Below are 24,821 nucleotides of genomic sequence, written 5' to 3'. Positions count from 1 at the left end.
TGCTTGAAGACCTGCAAGCCAAGACTTGCATGGAGGTCAAAGGAGGACGAGTCACATGAAAGCCCCGATCAATATGTTTTATTAATGTGCACCGCTGTGTTTACAGTTCCTGATCCAACAGATCTTTAACAGCATCATAAAACAGTTACTTAGATTTAGTTGTTGCCTGGTGTTAAAGGTATAATATACAACATTTCAGCATTAAAATGTCTAGAAATGGCCAGACCATTTAAACCAAATGTTACCAACATTGTTCAAATCCAGGGAAACGCATTATTTTATTCAAGGTAACGGTGCATTTGATTTGGTTGCCTGTCAATGGCATCATATCCCCTCTAGCTGCTATAACCTCCACAGAAAGACGGGAAACACCAGATGATACGCCATACAGTGAGAAAGGGAGTCGACGAACTCACCAGCTACTCTACTGTTTACTATTGTTTGCACTGCTCACTTGTGATAGAGCGTGATCGTTCATTTTAATCGGCAGCGGCGGTTGTGCAACAATGAAGACAGCAGCTCCGACGATCCCATGCTACTTCACAACATCATCCAACTACGTCTTTTGTCAATGTTTTGATTGAAACAAAACATTTGGCAAATTCCAATCTTGTTTGCATTGCCTCTGTCTACTGTATTTACGGGGCATTGTCACTGTAAACAATGAATTTATGAAATCACATTAATCTCACGACCAATTAACCAGTTTGCGTTGGATAAATGTTGTTTGTAAATGCAATGTGATGAAAAGTGTTTCCACAGTGCACGTTTCAAGGCCTGGAGGCTAAATATGCAGCACACTGACCTTGATAATCAAACACACAAATATATTTTCCCCTTGTCTACAATTAACTGATTAATTAGAATGAATTAAGACTAAAACAGTCACACAGTATGAGTCAGGCAAAGCAAACAATAACTACTGAATAACACAGTCACACAAGGGCAAGAAAAGCGGAATAACTCAGCTCATTAACAGACATAAGAATAAATACTCGGGGACAAATAGTTCCTCCTCAAGTCAAAACTGATAGAAATTATAACTGCTGACATCATACTGTGTTGCTTGGGATCTTGGCAGGCTTCCTTATTGTAAAAATTGTAATACTAACATCAACAGCAGCGCCAACAACAACAACACAAGCAATAAGGATAATTATTTTTTCTTTATTCAGTTGAGACGGGGGCTTTACGGAAAGAGGTGGCGGCTCGAGCTGCTATAACCGCTAAGCTCCGCACCTTACCTCGCTTCAACTCTCCAGCGTGCATAACAGCTGCTCGTGATTTGAGAGAGGAGCCATTATTAGCAAAGTGATCTGCATTGTCTGCCCCCCGTTCCTCTCTGGGGTGCCAGCATTGAAAATCTCTTCATAAAGCAGGTAATTTGAAATCCTTTGAAATATCTGAATAATGAAAATTCATGTCAGCTTCTTGTCTACCAGGCAGAATATAAGGTAGTTTATATATAGTAGTGTATAGTGAACATATTCTGTGACTATCAAGTTACAACACTGAGCAGCTATAGGCTAGTTGTCCCGCAGTAGAGGGTAACTGGCCAGATTTTGACAATCCAACAATCGCAGGGATGTTCTCCAGTCGAGGCTGGTCTGAACAGATTATCTGCCCAAATGATCCTGTGGTGTGAGGGGTTTACAGACATAATCTTAATGTTACCAGCTGGATCAGAGTCAGCCTGAATCCCCATAGCGTGAAAGGAACAGCGATGGAATGTTGAGCAGAAACCCGAAATAGCCAATGAGAGCGAGCTGACCGAGAAGCACCATCAAACAGACGTCATGTCTGTGGTCTTCCACGTTTTTAAAATCAAGCTAAATCAGTTTGGTCCAAGCTTGAGGCTTGAATATTGGGTGAGAATGGATCACAGCAATGGAAATGAGCCGCTCCCACAAACACTAAATGGCTATTTCTACAAAAAATGCTAACCAGCAAATTTATCAGATATGTCTATAGGAAGCTGAATCCAGTTTTGATCCAAGATGTTTAGCCATTCTTTCAGAGGGTATCATCCCTTACAACCAATAAATCATTAAGATTAAACGCCAAAATGCGTAGTTCGTCCATTTCCTCCAGACTGCCACCCGTGTGTTGGATCATCATCCATCCACCCCGATCACACTGCTTCCTCCTTTGCTCCCAATGGACAAGAGTCATCAAACTGTTGTGGGAAAAAGTACTGATAATTTTTCCAGCAATGCAAACAAGCCCACCAAGGGCGGTTCAGGGAGTCCCTGTTCTCTGCACACCTCAATCAGTGTAGTATTAATATTTTAAAATCCAATAGATGAACAGCTCTGAATTGGTACAGCAGTTCTTCACACAGTGTGAAAGTTTAATGGTGATAGAGATGCAGAGCTACATCCCCATGAACACACACACACACACACACACTCATACGTGCAATAAAAAGGAATAGTGATTTAAATGGAAAACATCTACACGACTCAAATAAACCTGACCAATACTATGGTTTTATTGTCTCCACACACACATATACTGAACATACGGCTTTCTGGTTTTAAGACCATTTCAGCAGTGACTCTCGTGCTTTTGTCATCTTTTATTATTTTCAAGCGTTTCCGCTTCACGCCACACCTCGAACACTTCCTCCAATATCTGCTGGGCTAGCAACGCTCTGCATTTACGTTACATCATCATCAGGGTGTGTGTCCGTGAACGCAGCCGTGCTCCTTTACATCTATATGTCTGCATTTGCATTTCAATTTCCATTGACAAGATTCATTCACGTCTTTACACAGCAGCGTGGAGTGTCTGATGCAGGCACGCGGTGAATGAGTGTTTCCAACAATACATGACACGCTCACCATAGCATGTCTGTGCTCACTGTACAAAAAGTCGAAATCTTTATACTTGACAGAAGCATTGGATTCTCTATCTGCAAATTGTTTTGTAAGTATGATTATTATGTGGAAGAGAGCATGATTCACACAGTTATGAATGCAGTTTAATTATAGTAGTGAGTCAATTTGATACAGAGGAGGATGAGCTTGTTCTTATGAAGAACGTTTAAATTCTGTTTTAGTCAAGATCTATTTAAAATGACAGCATCATAATCAGACCGCAATGGAGAACTGTATTTTACACCCTAATTGAGAGCTGGTAAATTTGTTTTATTTGTCCAAATAATCGTGAAATTTAAAAGTTAATGGTGCCTTTTAAATAGCAGTACGGAAAAGAAAGCTGGATTCATGATTGCTAGATAATCAGCCTTGTCTTCCTCAATTGCAGTGTAATGTTTAGTGTATTTTCAGATCAGAACAGTCAGCTTGTGTGCAGTTTTCAGATTTTAGATCCTGTGATTTGGTTTACGGGATTTTAAAAACTGTATGTATTAATTTCATTTTGCATAAATCTTATTTTCTAATCTTGTGTTGTAATTTAGAGCATCAAGCATGCAAAGTCTTCCTTGTGCGCCTGTAAAGAATTTGTTACAGGAGTGTTTTACCCGTGAGCATGAGCTGCTGTAAATCTTCAAACGTCTACGCTATTTCCAGTTGTGGGAAACAGGCCCAGTGGCTGGTCTGCTCCTGTTACTCGTCAAACACGTTTCCCACAAATCTCAGGAAGATGGCTGTTGGAAGAGACACTTTAGGCAAGGCATCAGTAAAACTCCACCACCACAAGAGAAGTCCCTGAATGCATCACACGCGACAAACTCTACCCCTACAGTGCAGAAAATCAAACAGGGAAGCAGAAACAGAGAATCCCAGGAAAGGCTGGCAAACATGAACATGCTGTTTGCAGTTTACAGCTATCAAACCACATGATTTATTAATATTGAAGTAGAATATTTCAGTTACCTGCTGCTGCTGTTTGAGACCACCCGCACATGCAACAGCCTTACAATGTGGGCTGCATTCATTTTGTGCAACATGTTTGGTCCAGTTGAGGGTGAGCAGCTGGCTCAAGTGACATTGATCAGGTTTGTGGGGTCTTGTGTTGACTTTCCATTACACTGGGTGACACTTGGTGAGCTGTGCTGAGATTTGGGCATAAGTGTGTCTCCATATATCACAGACACCACAGTAAAGTTTCCTTGAGGACATGTTTGTAGAAATAATGCAGTTTATTAAGAGGTCAAGGCAACAGCTGTGTGTCTTTTTGTCCATTTCACAGTTATTGTGCAGTTGGTTGCATATCTGTGTGACGACCAGTGCTTTCACCCTGGCAGTATAGTTTGAATTTGAGCTACACTGATTGACCACCAGAGAGGACTGATGTTGATTTTACAACAATCATGTGTGTGACTACCATCACCTCATCCTTCCTTGTGAACAACTGAGCCTTTCCAGGATGCTCCTTTCATACCCAGTAATGATGCTACCTGTTACCAATCAACCTGTTTACCTGTGGAATGTTTTAAACAGGTGTTTTTGGATCTTTCCACAACTTTCCCAGTCTTCTGTTTCTCCTGTCCCAACGTGTTGCAGCATCAAATTCAGAATAAGCAGATATTTACAAAATTTTTTACACAGCATCCCAAATTTCTTTGAATTGGGATTGTATCTTAAAAATCGAAAACAAACAAGCAAATACATTTAAAAGATCTGTATCAAGACTGTTTATGTCATGCTGATTTTTGTAAACTCCCAATTATTCATATCAGTCATGATATATTCTGAATAAGGGAAAAAATTGGTAATATGAAAACTTTGTCTAGACCTGGGTGTGAACCAAGGAACAGGAGTGCACCTGGGCCAGAAAATCTGAGATGGTTTCCATTCGAACTGTGGTGTCTTTTGTGTGCAGCTACAGAGCAACAGCAAGAAAATTCATGCGTGTCAGTCACTGTAACCCCAACGCTAATGTTTCTGGACTGTAAGAAAGAAAATGGAAATGATAATATGTCTTACAGCTGTGTGAGCAGGGAAGATCATTGAAGGTCGACTTGTTTCCTTCGGAGGTGCAGGTGGTTGTTCTCCTGTTGTGGTCATTCGACTTCACCCACTAAAACACTGCTGTCCGTCCTTTATTCATATGTCAAAACATTGCACAGTGGGTTTAGAGGGTGGGTGGGCAATCAAAGTGTGAAAACAGCTACAGCTTTTTCTGCAGCTGCTTCACAATAAAAGCTCTCCAGCAGGTTGCTAATATGAGGTAGCAACAGGGAGAGTTTGGTTTGCATTAAATTATAGTAACGTGACATAGTCAAACAGGAAATCACAAATCAGATTTCTGGATTGAGATGAGCAGTGGAAGAACGACATCTTCACACCATTACTAGCTCTTTGCTTTGTGTGATGGAGTTAGGAGCTCAGTAATTCACTGCTACTTTGAACTGAGACTAGCCTGTCGGTCCAAACTGTAAAGATGCTCTCGGGTCATCTCCACACTTTGGTGGTGATCTTAACAGTTACTCAACCTTAACCAAAGTATTTATTTGCCTAAACAAAACAAAGTGGATGCAAAATGGATGCACGAACCATGTTTCACTTCCTTAACATTGCGAGATATTTTGCATTCGACATTTGTCGGAATAAATGGTGCACGTCTAAAAATCCAGTCGATGGCAGTAAAGTGCAAAAATGACAAAAGATAGCCAGTTGTAGAAATATGATGACTCCACATCACAATCCTTTGTACACGAAGCAGCAATAGTAACAACACAAGTAATGTTTGGCAATAGAAACACACATACACACATATCATGCAACTAATAATACTCACATCCAACTCTGAATATCTAATAGTTTTGGAAGTATATTCAGACATATATAGTGGCTGCTCTTGCGGAATTGCATAACAGAGAAGACTTGAATTTTTGGCCTTGGCCGAGGTCTGCACACTCTAATTGCCCTTCTAGTGATAAAAGTGGTTGGTAGTATCTTTTTATGATACATGGGCTTCAAAGTGTATTAGAGTTTCTATGTACATCCTCTCTGCTGTGACACAATGCAATGCAACCACTGTGCAATGCACAACAACAGAAAGCAATGTAATGTTACACAACACAGACGAGCCTGCTTCTACTTCTTTCTCTTCCAACACACTTCTGAACTCCATTCTGACTTCTCCCCAAACTTAGTCTGCCCAGACCTGAACCCGAGTTTAACAAACCAGCCAAAAGTGACAACATGACACAGTAAATGTGTTGCATCTCGATCGACTTTGATTTTAGGGTTCTGCAGCGTGGCATCCCTGGAGATTTTCAGGAAAAATGTACACATACACACCTTTTGAATCTTATACCCTTTCAACTAAATGCAGTGCTGCTGTGTCATCGTGGCCCATCACACACCCTCGCACTTTTTTGCCAGCTCTCGCAACATCTATGCAATTGAGAGAGAAAGAGACGAGGGGGTTGGGGGTGGGGGTGGGGGTGGGGGTGGGGGTGGGGGGGGGGGTGCTCAAAGCTTCTCTGGGCCCTAAGGCAACACACTAGCTAGCTCCTCTCTCCTAAAACAGCCGAAACACCGCTCCTATCTCCTATGCATTAATTAATCATCTAACTGCACTAAGCCTCTCTCTGTAATCTCTGACTGATTTGGGAGTTGGATTTCTGTTTGACCATGTTATTTACTTTGGATGTTAACTGTCAAGAAATGTGGGGACACAACAGAAATTAAAATGCAACGAGAACGCAAAGAGTTTCCCATCTGTGATAACACTGGGTTACACCGAATACAAAAGCCAAGGTCTGCTAAACAGCAGCACATTTCCATGTTTGCGCCCAGAACATTTTGATTAGGATTCTTATCCACAGCAGAGTTGAGGCGTCAGCAGTTCAGTGTCGTTCTCAAGGACACCCGGATGTTGATTGGTTGCATGAATCTGTGTATTCACATTCACAACAAAGGTTGCTCTCCTTAACGTTGGGCTGCATATTTTCGATCTGTTGAATCCTTGGTTTGAAGCTAATCCAGGACATGAAAAGGTCTACAATCTTTACAATGACAGTACCTGTTACTTTGACAAACAGTCATAAAACTGTTGAGTGTGTCCCATGTTGAGGTCCATACTAATAGCATGTGTGCACACTGATTATTGCTGCTGCTGTTATCAAGCCTGAGATGGAGACACACACACACACATCTAAAAATAGACCCAACAGTTGCACTTTATGGTGATTTAAACTGAGCAACCAGATTGTGTTTGATGGGCTTTTATAAGCAGAAAATAATGTGATATGTAGAACCTAATATATTCTGTGACAGAGCACATGATATATTCAGTATCTGCATATGTGTTTGGCTCTTGGTCCTTTGGAAATGCATTGCCCAGCCCTGGTGTTTTCACACGTAGGCAATGCAAAAATGTGACGCAGACATGATGGACTGACAAGGACCAGCAGGTGTGTCACTCGCTTTGCCATGATACTGGGTTATGTGTTCACAACTAGTTGCTCTGGCCCGAAGTGTCCAAAAAAAATCAGTTATTGCTGGTTTAAGCTCAAACTCAAATGAGTATTTACAAAGATAGAAGAGCAACCACAGCCTATCCATTTCCTCTTTCTTTCCACACACACACACACACAGACACACACACACACACACACACACACACACATACACACACACACACACACACACACACACACACACACACACACACGCTCAAAACGCCTGCCATCCTCACATCTAATGCAGCAGCTCTTGGCCCATAAATAACACTTAAACTCATATCATGATGTTTCCACTGGAGATAGAATAGCATCAGTCAGCCTCCTATACTGGCAGACGTTTAGCCTGGCCTGCCTACAGCTTAGCAGGGTAAGAGTTGTTCTTGGCAGCAGCTGCCGTGTGATGACGCTTCCATTACAGCACAGACAGTGCTCTATTTGTCTCACCTTCTGTGTGTGTAATGGAGGCAGCGGCGATGGCTGAGTGTGCTGTGAGTGTGTTTTTGTGCATGTTTTCTGTATGAGTGTTAGAATCGAGGATCTCCTGTGTAGTTGGAATCGTGTTTGAAACTTCTCTGCGAAAGCGCCAGGGTCATCCTTTGATGGATGACCTTACTTAGACCTATTGGAGGCCAGGATTTATTTCTATTTGAGAGAGGAACCTCTCTCCATTCTGACTGTGTGTGTGTGTGTGTATACGCGCAAATTGTATTTATATGTGTGTGTTCACGCCTGTTATAGACTAAGAGCCTGTTCTGTAGGGGCCACGGAAAAACAGTTCCTCTCTGATTCAATTACCACAACAAGCTGAGCTGGAGGGGCAACAAGAGGCTAGGGGACAGCACGGTCTGCTTCACACAAGTTTCCTGACACAGGGTTGAACAAAGAGGCCTATCAATTCTGAAATGTGCACTTACAAGCTTGATTTCACCTTTCCGTCTTTTTTCCCTTAATGTCTCAAAGCTTTTCCCACATGCCTTCCAGCAGCCGGCACCCCTGAAGTGATACCTAATCCCTCATGTGTCAGAGCTCATCTGTCCCAAATTCACTTTGGCAGGAAATGGCCTTACAGTTTTTTTTCAGCCACTAACACGACATAGCTGATGGTGGCACACTAATGGTGCAGGTTGAGAGATAATGGCTGAGCAGTTTTGAGGTCTCCTTATTTAGCAGCACATACGTTAACCCGATGTTTGCAGAACTGCATCGTTGCGATTTATTATGCTTGACTAAATGCACACCTAGAAAGTGCTCCTCTGACTTAAGTTAAACTTTCATATGAATATCAGTCCAATTATATTTTTGCAGCGTCTCCCTTGCCTTACAGTTTCGAGCAGCGACAGTTAGTCTGTTTCTGTCTGTTTCTGACTCTTGCTCTCACTCCAACTCATCACGTCTGATGTGACAGTGCCGGCAAATTGTGATGTGCAGGAATAATGATATTTGAGTGCTGGCTTCTGGTGTGTAATTGAAATGCTTTCACATTGCCCCCACCCCCCAGTCACCACCCCTTTAGTGCCAGCTGTGCCACTGATATAAGAGCAGTGGTTCTTTCAGACATCTCTCCTGCTGCTGGCAGGTGGCAAGCAAATAAATTCTCTGTTATTTGTTCCTGATTTACTCCAACAAACCTGCTACAACACCAACCCGCGTCTCTCAATCTGTCTCGCGTGTGCCACAACATACAAAGTATCTGCTTGCTTCGCTTTGACTTTTGCATTGTGATTTAACACTGTTGCATGCATATATAGTCCTGTATTAAGAAACTGTGTTTTTGGAAGGTGGAAATGCACGGTTTGGCATAAATGTCACCCAGTTTACACTTAACAACCTAGTAGCTAGTTTGCTAGTTACTGTTACTACACCTGTCCAACTTCCTGCTCCTGTACAGCGATTACAGCTTACAGTGAGCACAATGGCATTTATCACTCATCATTTTTTGAAACAATGGGTCCCTGATTTCAGACAGAGGTAGAAGAAAAGCAACTTCTCATTTTCAGTCTGTCACTGTTGATTTTGCCATCTGAAAAGACAACTGTTGCTAGCAGACTGTATCAGCTGTTGCTGGCTAATTAAGATAACATTAGCTCTATGAGTTGTTTGTAAAGCCTTCTCTGGCTGACTAGTTTTAAAATGAGAGCCCTGCAACAGATGTCTTAAATATGCTATATTATGGCTTCATAATATCATGATAAAAGACTGAGGCTAAAGCTACACGAACCAGCCTCACTGGAATATCCATGTGGAAGACGTGGAAATAATGACACAGCATTGTTCTGTTTAGCTGCTCCATTTACATACATAAAACATGCAACGCAGAGGTTACATTTATGTTTTATTAGTTGTATTTTTAAACAGCGTGTTTTAGTTTCAATGAGAAATGGCTTTGACGGTGTGTAAAATCTGTGTTTGCTGGAGTTGTTGTAGGTATAAGCTTCCCCAAATCTAACTGAGAGCAGGACAGAGCATATCAGCTAAACCCTGATATAGTAGAAGCGGCTTTCACAAAATGAAGGTATCTGTAACTTGTAACCCCACAAAATAATGCAGTAGGCTAATAACATGCTAACACCTTGGAAGTAACGCTGAGTTAGGTTACTGAGTTTGCAGCTGAGCCAGTTTGCAGCTGAGGTTAGAGTAGATAAATACACGGTTCATTCTACTGTTTTCATTTAAAAAAAAAATCTTTTTGGTTGTGAAAGGCTAAGAAAAGGACACCTCAGGGTTCTTTAGATCCTGAGTATCTGGCTCAGCCTCATTAACAATGATGCTAAAAATGCAGTATTCAGATAATGGACACGGGAAGAGTGCTCAGGAGCTGCAGCACCCCCGTAAAATCATTCTATTATACTTCCTGAAAAGTGATGCCGTAGATCGATCAGAGCTTAAAACACGCCGAGATGTTTAAGGGAGTATCATGTGTCATTTCAAGCCTCTGATCACGCAGTTAGACAGAGCCACAGAGGTCAATCCAGCCAGCTCCTGCTAGCGCACATAAGGTAACTGCAATTACTGCTGCTTAAAAATAAGGCTTTATGGGCAAGTGTTCAGTAGTCCAGGATGTGTGATCTGGTTATAGCTTTTAATTAGAAAATATGTCTGGTAACTAGAGGTTGCTGTAAAATGTTGAGGTTTGGCAGAGTACTAATTGATAATGTTTAAAAGAGAATGTGCATGTGTACATAAGTGGAGGTGCAAAACAAAAACTGGTTGTATTCTCACTGTCCTGCATCATTATGAAAGATAATAACCTGGCTATGGGTTAGATATCTCGCCCACGTCCATACACCGCCTCATTCTTCTTCCTCCCCTTGCAGTTCTCATCCAACAGTGTTCTTGCCTCCGTGGTTGCTGTGGCTGCTTTGACGTACCGTATGTTGGTGTCTGTCTTAGTGTAAAACATTTTAATATTAGAGGAAAAAAATTGTTAACAACTGTTATTTATAAACAGTCCCAGTGCTTCCAATTAATGCAAGCAGCTTGAATGTCATGCAGCATTTTCATGTAGACTGACTTTCTCCCAGCAACCCGAGCTCTGACTGATTTCCAGCGTCCCTGATCCAGATACAGCATTGTCCAGAGTGACATGATCAGCAGGGCGTGACAGATTGCAAGCATATTTGTTCTCTACATAACTCGCTCAACAGCAAAGCACTGACCTTTTCACAACCAGGTCCTGCGAAATGTTTATTCTGACAGTTTGATGTGGAGACGTCTAGAATAGACAAATTTGATTTAAAAAGGCCTGTTTCGTTCCACTTTCCACTCTAAAATCTGACCAAGAAAATCGGTGGACAACAGGTCCACAGGTTACAGGACAACCCATCCATCATGATTGGATTGCAAATGAAGGTTTAAACCTTATATATTTGACATCTTTTAATGAGGTTTTAAGAAGTTGTGAATGTGGCAAAGCTAATACTGTGTTGACATTCTGGATAATGGGAATCAGTGACCACAAATGTGCAGCATTTGGTTGGTGTGTTGGTGACTGTTACTGTTTGCTCAATTAAGTGTGTGTGTGTGTGTGTGTGTGTGTGTGTGTGTGTGTGTGTTGGCAGGGTGCGACTAGAGGCGTTCTCAGACAACAGCGGGAAGCTGCAGCTCTCTCTGCAGGAGATCATAGAATGGCTGACAGCCAAGGACGAGGAGCTGTCGGAGCAGCTGCCCATAGGAGGCGACGTGGGGGCCGTCCAGCACCAGAGGGAGTTCCATCAGGTAATGTGGACCATAATACCTCTCCAGTGCAAATATTGATAGGATAGAGTCTTTACTCTGTCCAAGGGGAAATCAATTTCCACAGTATGTCTACTCTCTCAAGACACATCCATACAAAAAGAACATGCACTCACATAAATTGAGTCTATAGTTGAGTCTATAGATACATACAGGCATAAAACAGGCTTATTCACAGAGATAGTGTGTTTAGTGCTGCGTGTGGCAGGAGGGGCAAGATTCCTGCTACAGTACATCGCCCTTTCCCACTCTAAAGTCTTATATCTGTGGCCATGTGGGAGCAGTTTGAAAAATGGATTGAGGGTGAGCCCAGGGTCATGCACAATCATCTGTGCAATGCATGTGATGTCTCTGCCATTGAGATGTGAGGGGCTGGGGGTCGAGAGACCAATGATTTTGGAGGCAGTGTTTGTTGTGTGTGATATCAGTGGGTGAATTTGTTGTTGGAGACAGTTAACATAGCAAAGAACCGCTTGGAGCAGTCGGGTGTAATAGGTTGTACGCTTTTTCAGACAAGGCGAGGAACAGAGTTGAGCGTTTGGAGTTTGCAGATGTCAGAGTCTGTGCTGGCAGCCTGTGTAGATATCACAGATATCGATCAATGCTGAGTTTACTGTCCAGCCTGAGTCAATACTGAGTAGCTGAAACTTTCTCCAAGTTCAGCTGTCATTGATACCATTGATGGAGGTGGGGGGGGGGGGTGTGCACTGCAGTTTGTGTTGGGAGTGCCAAGAACCAGAACTAACGGTGCATCTTTTCTGGATATGAGTGGCTGAATGCTTACATGATTTTAAAGACGCTGTAGAATTAAGTTCTAATCCTGTGATCCTGCGTGAGTTGTTCAGTTTTGTCTTGTTGTGTTAAATGTTTCATGTTTAAATCCTTCCTTTATCACTTTCTGTACAACATGAATGTAGCTCTGATGGCTCATCTTGAACTCGGGTCTATGCACAAATTCATCTAATTAAGCACCCACTTGTGAGTGATCCAATCAAGTCTGAGGGATTTGATTTAAATCCTCTCTTCGCTATATCGTTTCACTTGGAAATAAGTCACATGACGAAAGATGAATCTGCTCCAACTCACCACTTCATCACTACTTTAAGGAAAGAAAAAGCAGCAAATTCTCGCATTTGTGAATCAAATGTTTGGCACGTCTGCTTGAAATTTGACTTAAAATGATAAATCGGTCGTAAAAGTAGCTCTGACGGTCAACTAACCGATTAATTGACGAATTGCTGCAGCTCTAGAACAAGCCAGTAGACAGTTTTAATTTGACAAGACATTCGACTGAGGTTTTGTGTTTTCAGCATTTGACCGTCCTGAGATTTATTTAACCAGGCATGTTGACTCCGTTCTTATTCGCAGCTGTGGCCTGGGGGATTAGTTGTAGCAGGACAAAGGGCAGCACTTCACAGCACACAGGCAGACTGCACAGTGCAACCGTGATTAAAAAAGAAAAAAAAAATCAGTGACTCTTTGGTAAATAAACACCTTGATTAACACTGAGCCACATGAGGATTAGCTGTTCCACCTCAGTTTTCATCTCTTTGTCAGTTTCTGATGGTGATCAGTAAACAGTGAAATTTCCCACTGGTAAAGTGACAGGATTGATAACCATTTTAACATTTTGGGTTTTTTTGCAGTATTAAAGTTTAAGGTTTTAGGGAATATCGGCTAGAGTTGCTGACAGCGGCCTGAGCCACCTCATCCTCCTCCTCCTCCTCCTCTCTCCACAGCTCAGTGATTTGAACTGGCCGGTAAATCCCTTCAAGGGCTTGTGAGGCTAGAAGGGCACAGAGCTCACAAGCTCAGAGGCTGAGACCTCATTGATCATGGCACAAATCGGCGCTTGTTTATCTTTCCAATAAATGTTTTCATGCTCATATTGAGGGCAAGGAGCAATACACCCTCTAAAACCTGAGGATTAGAATTTGACTTAGACAAGAGTTCAGCTGAAACTCAGATCAAATCACATTTCCAGCATGTGTCAGGCTTCTTCTTCAATCCCTATATTCTTACCCACACATGTATTTAGTTTATTTTGTCTTCCTAGACACCCTCTCAGGTCTCTGTTGCAGTGTATAGACTGACACACATTGGCACATGGGCCACATCTGGACTGCCACAGCTTCCCATCTGGTCGGTAGAATAGCAATGAATTCAGAAAATGAGTATGTCTAACATTAACCAGTGGAAGAGGCCCAGTCCAACCTGAGCGATACTGTCAATTAGCTGGCCAGCCCCTGGCAAGGACCAAAAAGTCCATAATTCAAAGTTCACCCATTGAGAATAGGATTATTCTCCAGCTCCGTCCTCTCCACTCCATGGATCCACCATCAAACCGCTCAGCTCTCAGGCCGGCCGTTCCCTGGAGCCGTCAGCAGCACAAGAGTTTTCCGTTGAGACATGGACTCGTTCATTCGTAGCTGGACTGTGGGTTTTATGCAGAGCACTGACTGCCCCCTTGGTGCGGTATCTCGTTATCATTATGGATTTTGACCTTTTTTGTATCCCACTTATATAGGCTCATAAAAATAACATTAATAATGAACATAGTAAGAAAGTAAAAATATTAAACAATAAGAGGCTAATTAGGCCTAATTAAATTCTGTTTTTTATTTCAAAGTTCGGACCCCACAGTGTCTGCTTGAAAATACTCTGGCCTTTGGACAAATGTAGCTGATGAGCCCTGCTTTAACAGCTGGCTCGGGATATATTTCATGTCACCCGGCCAAGAGCAGCTGCTGCAGTTAGGAGCAGTGAAAAACATGTGCGGACATGTTTTTCATCCGTCCCAGAACACCATAAAATAATATAAAATTTCAATGATACCCAGGAGGGAAATTAAGATGATGATTATTGATGTCGGGAGCATGATTGTTTTCTTCTTATTAATTTAATTTAGCCAGTGTTGGCCATGTCAGTGTAATGCTGCAGCTAGTCAGGAGCAAGCTGGACAGACTCTAACTGGTGTCCATTGTGTGAAGATCAATTTTGTGCAGGCCTGACTCATCTAACCTGAGTCGATTTATCAGTAATAGCAAAAGACACCTGAAAACACATGTGCATATGTGCAGCATCTTTAAGCCCTATACTGTGCCTCATATCTCATTATCTCCTCCAGTCTCTTACCCATCTTCATCACGCACTAAAGACACAGTGGAATGAGGTGCTTCTGTCTCATGGGGATGCTCCTTCTCTCTCTAAAGGTGCTGCTCGCCCACACAAGTGTATTCCATTATTTTTGGCTTTTTTTTAGCTTAGGTTTGGTTGGGGTTAGAATGGGATTCTTGTGACAGGAAACCAAACTGCATGTGTAAGTTTTAAGCACAGTTTTATGCCTAGTCCACACGTACATGGGTATTTGTTCTAATGTTTTTAACAGCTGGCAATATAATCATAACCTTAAAACAATATTGGCCAATCAGAAGCCTGAAAAGTGCAATTACCTGAGGCTACCTGCAACTATAGGTTTGATCCTACTATGGCAAAGGTGTGACTCGCCCTCGGCGTAGTATGATTCTACAATTGAGACCGGATACAAAACCAGCTTCGTTGGTGTATGTCGTGGGAGTGTTGGATTATGCAGCAGTGAACTGTACATTTATGTGGAAACATAGAAGAAGTCACACACTGACCAGAAAGCCCCTGGTTACTAGCCTTTGATACATAAATACACTATATACACTCAACTTTTTTTTATCAGGCTTCCTTCATTTAACACGTTGACAGCGTAATTGAAGTTTCCGTATTATGTCAGTAGCTTTTGTTTTATTGGGCAGATCAAAAGAAAATAGATGGCTTTCCTGTGTTAAGACACCCACTGGTGGGACCATGACAAAAATCCCAAGATGTCTTTAAGGGAGGAAAGTCTCTCCGCTGAAATCTTTTTAATTGACATGTTATATAGCCCTGTGTGCACTGTGTTGTGGGAGTTTCTCATAAAGTTGCTACAGACAGGAATTGCCCAGCAGGCAGGCAGTGTGTGTGTGTGTGTGTGTTTGTGTGTGTGTGTTAGTCATACAGATTGTTGGTCTGTTCAAAAATAGCTCCAGACAACAAGCAGAATTTGATGCAGTAGCTAAATCATTACAGAAATAATGCTTTTAATTATTATTTTGGGAATAAAACAGTCTTGAGGCACCGCAACATCTAAATCAAGAAAACGATGAAGATTCAAGTACTCGAAGGTGTGTGTGAAGGGTAGAACTGTTAAAATTGATGCTCTTTGGATTCTTGCTCCTGTGTGACAGGAAGTATTTGGAGAGACGCTCGGCTAGGGATGTTCTTTCATTTCCTGGTATATCACCTTAGTTGTGGGTGATGTATGTCAGGAACTGGGACTGGTGTAGACATGCACGCACGTGCGCACACACACACATACAGTAGCCTACTTTCACACACACTCGTAATTGGTTCTGTAAGTACAGCAGAGTTTCCCTTTCCGCCCTCTTTCCAATTTTCTGTGCTGTCAGTTTGTGCAGTGTCTCTGAAAGGAGACTCGTATTGACAGTGAGAGGTTTGCGGCTCCCGTTTAACCCGACTCCAACTCCCACCTCGACCGCTGCACCGAGGAATCAGTCATCTAATTAACAGGACAACGAAAAGAACAACACTTAACATTATCCTACTGTCGCCTCTATCGCCCTTCCTCCTAATTTCTCCTTTCTCCTTGTCCCTCCTCATCGCTCTTTTGTCCCACATCCTGACTGCTTTACGTGCTTGATGGCGCACCTCTCCTCTCCTCCTCTGCTCTCCTCTTCTTCTCCTCTCTTCTTGCTCTTCTCTTCTCTCTTCCCCTGCCCTCTTCCTCTTCTTCTCTTCTCCTCTCTTTGCTCCACCCCTCTCCTCCATCCCCTCTCCTCCTCCTCTTGCTCTCCCCTCCGCTCCATCTTCTGTTTCTCTCCTTGTCCTCTCAATCTCCTTTCTCTCAGCTCCTTTTCCCCTTCCTCTCCTGTTACTCTCCTCTCCTCTCCTCTCCTTCTGTCATCCCCTTTTTGTCTTCCTTTCCTCTCCTCTCCTCTCCTTTTCCTGTCATCCCCTTTTTGTCTTCCTCTCCTTTCCTTTCCTCTCCTCATCTCTCCTCTCCTCTTCCTCTTGTCTCTTGTCCTCTCTTCTCCTCTTCCTCTTCCTCTTCTCTCCTGTCCTCTCCTCTTCTGTTACTCTCCTCTTCTCTGCACTCCCCTCCTGTTCCCCTCCTCTCCTGTTCCCCTCCTCTCCTCTCCTCTCCTCTCCTCTCCTCTCTTCTCCTCTCATCTCTTGATCCTCCCCTCTCCTGTTACTCTTGTTCTCCTCTCCTCTCCTGTTCTCCTTCTCTCCTCTCCTCTCATCTCCTGTTCTCCTCCTCTCCTCTCCTCTCCTCTCCTCTCCTCTCCTCTCCTCTCCTCTCTCAAGTGTTCCATTTTCAGCACAGCATGCCTTCATTATCTGAGATGCCTCGGCTTCCCGAGCGTCTGGTCGCTCTAAAACTTTTCCGACAAAGCAGAGAGGGAAATTGCATCCCAGTTTTCTATAGAGAATTAAAGCGTTTTAAGAAATGTGAATTATTGATCTTAAGTGGATTTATTCTGATGTCGTTTTGTGTGCGGGATGAGTTCCCTCCGTGCCACGTTCGTGTGTGTGCGTCTGCATGTGTGTTGGTTTGGGAGCACGGTTACTGTGTGTGTATTTGGGGTGGCGATGCAGGAGAGTTTGGGTGGGAAGATACGCTGGTGAGGGTCTTGTGTGTGTTTCTGTGTTGGGATAAGTGAGCATTTTGGCAACGGGAGGGATTTTGTGTGTGTGTGTGTGTGTGTGTGTGTGTGTGTGTGTGTGTGTGTGTGTGTGTGTGTGTGTGTGTGTGTGTGTGTGTGTGTGTGTGTGGCAGCTGCAGAATCCTCTCAGCTTCACGCGAGAGGGAAAATGAAATGAAAATCTATCCTCGTCCATGTTGTCAGAAGCACGTTGAGAGGGGCCATCCAGAGGGAGGAGCAAAAGGAATGCCATCAACATGTTTATGAAGTCAATGAAGTCATTTCCTCCTTCTGACTTTTTCTACCCCATGCATAATGTATCTTAATCTGATCTGAAGGCTTCGCTCTTAATGTTCCTTCAACCAAAGACGAAGCCTCTGAGTGTGAAATTTAGCTGGAATTAAAGTTTTAACATGACAGCTGGCTCAGGGAATCCATGGCTCAGCTCCTCTTTGGGCAGCAAAGCAGCTAAAGAGAGGATGGAGAGAATAGAGAGGATGAAAAGAGGGTACAGGAGAAGGGAAGGAAGCAAGCGAGGAGGAGCAGCGAGGACGTGAGTGCGAGGAGGGAATTTGTTTGTGATTAGAGAATGAATGTGAGAGGGGACGAGCAGCAAAGACAGACAGCAGGTTTTCTCCATGACTGTTGCGCTGGGAATCTTATCTCATGCCACAGCTCCCCACCGTTACACACTTTTGCATGTTTGCTCGGCGCCGGCTCGTGTTTGCTGGCATTTCATTGGGGGCTTTCTGTTAAACTATGCTCGCCAGGTGTTATCAGGCCTGCTGGGCTCTGCTGAGGTTTTTCTTAAATAGAAACTGAAACACTGTCACCGCTACAACGCTGCTAATTCCAGCTAGTAATGTAGATTTTCAGCTGAAATTGTAATCTCTTCATACCGTAAAAGGATTGAGTGCGCTGGCTTCACCTAAATAAATTACTTTGAAGAGAGGGGATATCCCTGGCTTTAATTCACACACCTGCATGTTTTGTACAGAACAAAGATTAGCATAGAAGAGTGTAGAAGGATGACACACTGGCTTTCTTGAAGGCCTTGGGGAGGCTCTGTGTATCTTCTCAGTGGTGGAGTACAGGCGTCCACACATGAGTGTTTGTGCGTCTTCTTGCACGAAGAGCTCGTCTTCTGCAATTTGCATAAAGTGTGTTGCTGAATGTGGACAAGTGGAGCTGGGCTTTCCAGTTAATTGGGTCCTCTGCGAGCGGGCCGACCGACCAGTACTCCCAGTAGATTTGGTCTTCTGTTGTGCCCTGCAGGCTCTTAGCACAAAGCAGACATCCATGTAATTTCATGTGGTCCTGCCAGTAGATCACTGCCAGCATGTGTGTGTCTTCAGTGTAAGTCATGTATTCCCTCTGTTGTGTTTCTTATGTGTGTGAGTTCCTCCTTAGTGTCATCTTAAAGCGATTCGATCTAACTTTTGAATAAAGAAATTAAATATTACTTCTCTTACAGATTAAAAGTCAAATTCATAAGCTATGTAACTCATCCTTATGTTCTCTATTAAATGCACTCAAGAGTTTTTCTGCTACAGCCTTACTTGTTCTGGTGTGATCAGTAGATTATGGTGGCTACATTTAAGGCAAGACTAGATGAGACATAACTTTATATGTCCTGAGGGAAGTTGTTATGCAGAAATCACAGTGAAGCATATATAGCATGTAGATATAAAAGGAAAAAGGACCAGTAAGATGTGAATCCAGAGTGTACATAATGCCAAAAGACAAAAATAGCTTTTGCTAATGTTAGCAAACATGTGATAGACATTACGGAGTCAGTCCTTTTAACCTGTGCTATTGTAACACTATGTTTTAGCATTTACCATTATCCTGTAACTGCCATTTGTTGCCAGTGGCTTTTTTCCAGGTTTCAATTTCTCTCTGGTGTTGTGTCTCAATAAAGGAACCTCCAAAGTCTGAATTTCTACAGTTAATTTAAACACAAGATACTTGTGCTCAAAAAGAGGATTCATTCTCAGTGAAGAACCTTGGAGCTCTAATCTGCCTCTATACCTGCCAAAGAGCAGTGATTCCTAACACGTCTCTGGGGGTCATCAGGTGGAAACCTCCCTTCAACAGTGTTTCGCCTACTTAGTCCCACTACACCTCCAGGAGGTTAGGCAGTGAACTCCGGCGTCCCAGAGTCACCCCCCCTAGTGCCAGTTCACACTGCTCCTACACAATCCAAACAGCACCGCCACGTTCAACTGACCCAGAGATGCTCCAGGTAGTGGCCAGTACCGATGCTACCATTTAACTATTGCTAATGCTACTGCTAACCGCTAGGAAGAACAGAAGAAGACAATACAGTTCCGATGCTACCATTTAGCTAATGTTATGTGCTAACCGCTACCTGCTAAGAGGAACAGAAGAAGACAATAGCGCTAGATTCACCTATACTGTTAATGTTAATTGCTAGCTACCAATACTAACTGCTAAGATACTATCATACTCTCACCGCTTTAGCTATTGTTAGCTGCTACAATGCTACCACAGGCCTAGATGCCACATGTAACTGCCGATTGCCACACTACCATCATCTACCCCTGCCTCTCACCAACTGCACCAAGAAAAAGCGGGGTGGGAATACAAACCCTGGTTCGGGTAGGGGATAGAAAATAAAGAGGTAGAGTCAAAAGATGAAAGTAGGGATTGGATACAGACCCTTGTTCGGGTAGGGGGTGGAAAATTTAGAAGGTGCTGAAGGTGGAGGCCTAAACCACAGACTAGATTTAACAGCCTCTTCTAACATTTCCTTCAAGAAGCAGCAAACCCTACCATTTCCTTCAAAAAGCAAACAGAGCAGGAAAACAAACCCTAACATTTCCTTCAAGAAGCAGACAAAACAGGAAAACAACCAAAAAGATCAAAAAACAAGCCAACTCTGTGTCTTACCACGCAAACTCACCTGAACAGGCCGCATGGTCCCAAAGAGAGACTCTAGCTGGCCACACCCCCACCTTATCTAAACTTCCTGGTTCTCTTCCTATTGGCAGAGCGAGAAGATGGGGCGGGGAAAGCAGAGCAGAGGAGAGGTGTCTTGTTCAGACTTTAACCTCTTCTCTTGCCGGGTTAGGCATGCATGTCCTCTGCCTGCCCCCCCACTGTCCCTATTTCACCCCCCAACTACTATTATTTCTCCTGATCCATATCCACTGACTAGACCTAGCAGCCTCATCTGACATCTCCCTCACTGTCTTTCTTAAATTTTGCCCATGCACTCCCAGCTCCCTCAACAGTGAAACAGCTGACCCTGCAACAAAACCTCTACACCCCACTTCAACCGGACAGACCCTGGTCTTCCATCCCCTCTGCTCAGATTCTGTCTTTAAATCTGCATACTTAGTCTTCTTCCTTTCATAAGCTGCCTCCACTGAATTTTCCCAAGGGACTGTTAACTCAATAAAATACACAGTCTTTTTACTCATGGACCATAAGACAATGTCTGGCCTCAGATTACTATAAACTATTTCCTGGGGCACAACTAGCTGTCCTCCCAAGTCGACCTGCATTTGCCAATCATCAGCCCCTACCAGGCAGCCACCTCCCTGCTTTCTCCCTGACTTAGCAGCTTTATTTTTCTCCCCCTCTCGAACAAACTGCACATCTAACCTCTCCTTTCTAGAACTTCCAGAATTCACCTGCTTCCTTCTCTCCTCAATGCCTGCGGCTAAGCTTCTCAGCACCTGATTATGCCGCCATGTATACCGGCCTTGTGATAAGCTAATTCTACAACCTGACAAAATGTGCTTTAAACTTGCTGTACCTGAGCAGAGTGGGCACGATTGATCGCCCTGTACCCAGAGACTTAGGTTCTGCGGGGTTGGCAACACATCGTATGTCGCCCCTATCAGAAATTTAATACGGCCTTCCTCCATATTCCACAGGTCCCTCCAACTAAGTTTCCTCTTCTCAACACCTTCCCAATTCAACCATTGTCCCTGTTTGGCTTGACCAACTGCTTTTGCCCCTCTTAACAACTCCTCCTGCCTACGCACCTGTTCCACTACAAGCTTTCTTTTCTCCTTTAGACCTGCTTTATTCCACACTGGTTTGCCTGGGCCAAGCCCCAAGCCTCCCCGGCCAAATTGAACATTTCCTACTATTTCTGCATGCCTAAGAGCTGCCTCTGCCTCCTGCACTGCTGCCCTTGGGTTCCATTTCCTCCCCCCAGAAGGATTCGGAACCACATTGCTAACTAACATGTCCTTACTCCCAGATAATAAAAGTTCTGTCCTAACCTTAGTGCATTTAAACTCCTCTGTTAGACTGGATACTGGCAGCTGAAGCATTCCTTTCCCATACAAAGCTACATTGCTTAAGCACCTGGGAGCACCCAACCATTTTCTAATATAAGAGCTAACTAGCCTTTCCATTCTCTCTGCTACAGATAATGGGACTTCATATATTGACATTGGCCACATTAACCTAGGATACAAGCCAAACTGCAAGCACCACAACCTCAGTTTTCCTGGGAGCCCTGATTTATCTATTCTCTCCAGCCCTTCTGCAACATCCTTTCTAAATTGCACAACCTGTTCAACATCATTCAGGTCCACACTATACCACCGTCCTAGACTCTTAACTGATTTCTCCCTAATTGTTGGGATTTCCTCACCATCTATAGCAAACTTTCTATCACTTACTTTCCCTCTGTATATTGAAATACTCCTTGACTTACTAGGCTTAATCTTCATACTAGCCCACTTGAGATTCTGATTGACTTTATCTAACAACCTCCTTGTACATGGCACTGTTGAAGTTAGCAGTGTCATATCATCCATATAAGCCCTAATTGGTGGAAGACGCATTCCAATCTGCCGTCTCTCTCCACCTACGACCCACTTGGAAGCCCTAATAATTACCTCCATAGCCATTGTGAAAGCTAGCGGGGACACTGTACATCCTGCCATAATACCAACCTCCAATCTTTGCCAGCCTGTTGTGAGCTCTGCGATACTTGCACACAGTCTGATGTCTTGGAAATATGCTTTCACCAAGTTAACAACTATCTCCGGCACTTTAAAGTAGTCAAAGGAACTCCAAATAAGGTTATGTGGCACTGACCCAAACGCATTAGCCAGATCTAAAAATACAACATTCAAGTCTCTTTTCTCCCTCTTAGCTGTCTGAATCTGATGCCAAATCATGCTAGTATGCTCTAAGCATCCCGCAAATCCTGGTATCCCTGCTTTTTGCACTGTCGTATCTATCATACCATTCCTTTCTAAGTATTTAGCCAGCCTCTGTGCTACGATACTAAAGAAAATCTTTCCCTCAACATTTAGGAGAGAAATCATCCGAAACTGGCTAAGGTCCGATGACTCCTTCTCCTTAGGGATGAAGACACCTCCTGCCCTGCGCCATGCTCTTGGAATACTTTGTTTCTCCCAAACTATTCTCAGGTATCTCCATAGTGTCCTTAAGATGCCAGGTGCACTCTTATAGACACGGTAGGGGACTCCATTAGGCCCTGGGGCCGAAGAAGCCTTTGCACGCCTAACCACCTCCACCACTTCTCTCCACCGAGGTGGGCTCACATCCATCTCCTGCTCCACTTCCCCTAATGGTGGCATGTCAGGTGGAAGACCTATGTTCCTATTCTCCTTTGAATCTGAATACGTCGACTTCAAATACTGTTCAATCTCTGATTTCGTTGCCTTAAGTTGCCCTCCTTTTTCTTGATTAAACAAGCCTTTCACAAAATTAAAGGGGTTCCTAAAAAATGCTGACCTTGCACGTTCCTTCTTCTTTCTCTTCTCCCTAAGGTGTTCTGCCCTTCTGAGTACTGCTAACCTGCTTCTCAGTTCCTCCTGTAACACCTTAATTCCCTCCCTTTCTTCTTCTGTCGCCTTCCTCCACTGCTTTCTTAACTGCCTCCTTTCCTTTACTAACTTCTCTATTTCTCTTTGCCGCCTAGACTTGCCGACCTGCACCCTCTCGCCTTTCCTTTTGACAAGCACCCCAAATCTCTCTCGACCATAGGAGTAGATCACATCTCCAATTTTATCCAATTTCTCCACTACATCTCCTCTAAGCCTGCTTAATATGACTGATAAATCTCTATCAACTGCCTCCCACTCTTTGCTATCATTAGCCCTCGGCCACTTAACTCTAGCTTTCTGCTCCATGCTTCTCTCCTTGGCTGGCCTGTTGCCCTCAACACCAACTGCATCCCCTCTCCGTACCTCCTCCTCTCCAGGGATAGTGTTACTGATATCCTGCGAACTGTGGTTTTCTACCTGTCGCTGGACTTCATCCGACTGATTCGACTGACTTCTCAAGAAATACTGGTCGATGCGGCCACTCTGCCCTTCCACCGCTAAACACTTCCTCCTTCCCTGATGAGTTCTAAGGCCTCGGATTGATGTTATTTTCTGCCAGCCACATGGGCAAACTTGAAGCTTCTTATCCTCTGCTGCACAACTTTTGCTCTCCTTAGTTGCCTTCCCTGTCACCTGAGTACTGCTACCTCTGGCCCTAAGAGATGGGTCCGTGCCCCCATCCCTCACTGAGTCATGTATCCAAGGCATAGTCATATCCGTTATCCTGTTCGTTACCATGCAATCCACCTGTGAGTCATCTTCCACCCCTGCTCTCGCTGACTCTTGGGGTATTTTCCTTATATTGGTTGTAGCTAAGTCTGGTTGTAGCAAGGTTAAGGCTTGCCACTGCTGCCATGGGTTGCTAGCCCATACCAGCACCTGTGGGGTCTTTTCCCTCCTGTCAGCTGTCTTTCCAAGCAGTCACATGGTCTTTCCCATGTTGTCAGCTGCTCTATTCACAACAGTCACTAGCCAAGCTAGTTGTGAGTTAATTTAAACACAAGATACTTGTGCTCAAAAAGAGGATTCATTCTCAGTGAAGAACCTTGGAGCTCTAATCTGCCTCTATACCTGCCAAAGAGCAGTGATTCCTAACACGTCTCTGGGGGTCATCAGGTGGAAACCTCCCTTCAACAGTGTTTCGCCTACTTAGTCCCACTACACCTCCAGGAGGTTAGGCAGTGAACTCCGGCGTCCCAGAGTCACCCCCCCTAGTGCCAGTTCACACTGCTCCTACACAATCCAAACAGCACCGCCACGTTCAACTGACCCAGAGATGCTCCAGGTAGTGGCCAGTACCGATGCTACCATTTAACTATTGCTAATGCTACTGCTAACCGCTAGGAAGAACAGAAGAAGACAATACAGTTCCGATGCTACCATTTAGCTAATGTTATGTGCTAACCGCTACCTGCTAAGAGGAACAGAAGAAGACAATAGCGCTAGATTCACCTATACTGTTAATGTTAATTGCTAGCTACCAATACTAACTGCTAAGATACTATCATACTCTCACCGCTTTAGCTATTGTTAGCTGCTACAATGCTACCACAGGCCTAGATGCCACATGTAACTGCCGATTGCCACACTACCATCATCTACCCCTGCCTCTCACCAACTGCACCAAGA

At 43.7% G+C, this 24,821-nt stretch overlaps 1 protein-coding gene across 1 annotated transcript in view; it reads left to right on the top strand.

Moving 5' to 3' along the window:
* The window catches only part of drp2 (dystrophin related protein 2), a 75,821-nt gene that overhangs the window by 6,216 nt on the left and 44,784 nt on the right, over positions 1–24,821 (top strand). The window contains exon 3 of the mRNA XM_041944829.1: positions 11,440–11,596. Coding sequence (XP_041800763.1) covers positions 11,440–11,596 — 157 coding nt within the window. The remainder of the gene's footprint in view (positions 1–11,439; positions 11,597–24,821) is intronic.

This window comes from Chelmon rostratus, chromosome 9, assembly GCF_017976325.1.
Source record: "Chelmon rostratus isolate fCheRos1 chromosome 9, fCheRos1.pri, whole genome shotgun sequence".
Lineage (NCBI taxonomy): Eukaryota > Metazoa > Chordata > Actinopteri > Chaetodontiformes > Chaetodontidae > Chelmon > Chelmon rostratus.
This window is presented reverse-complemented; position numbering and strand designations above follow the sequence as displayed.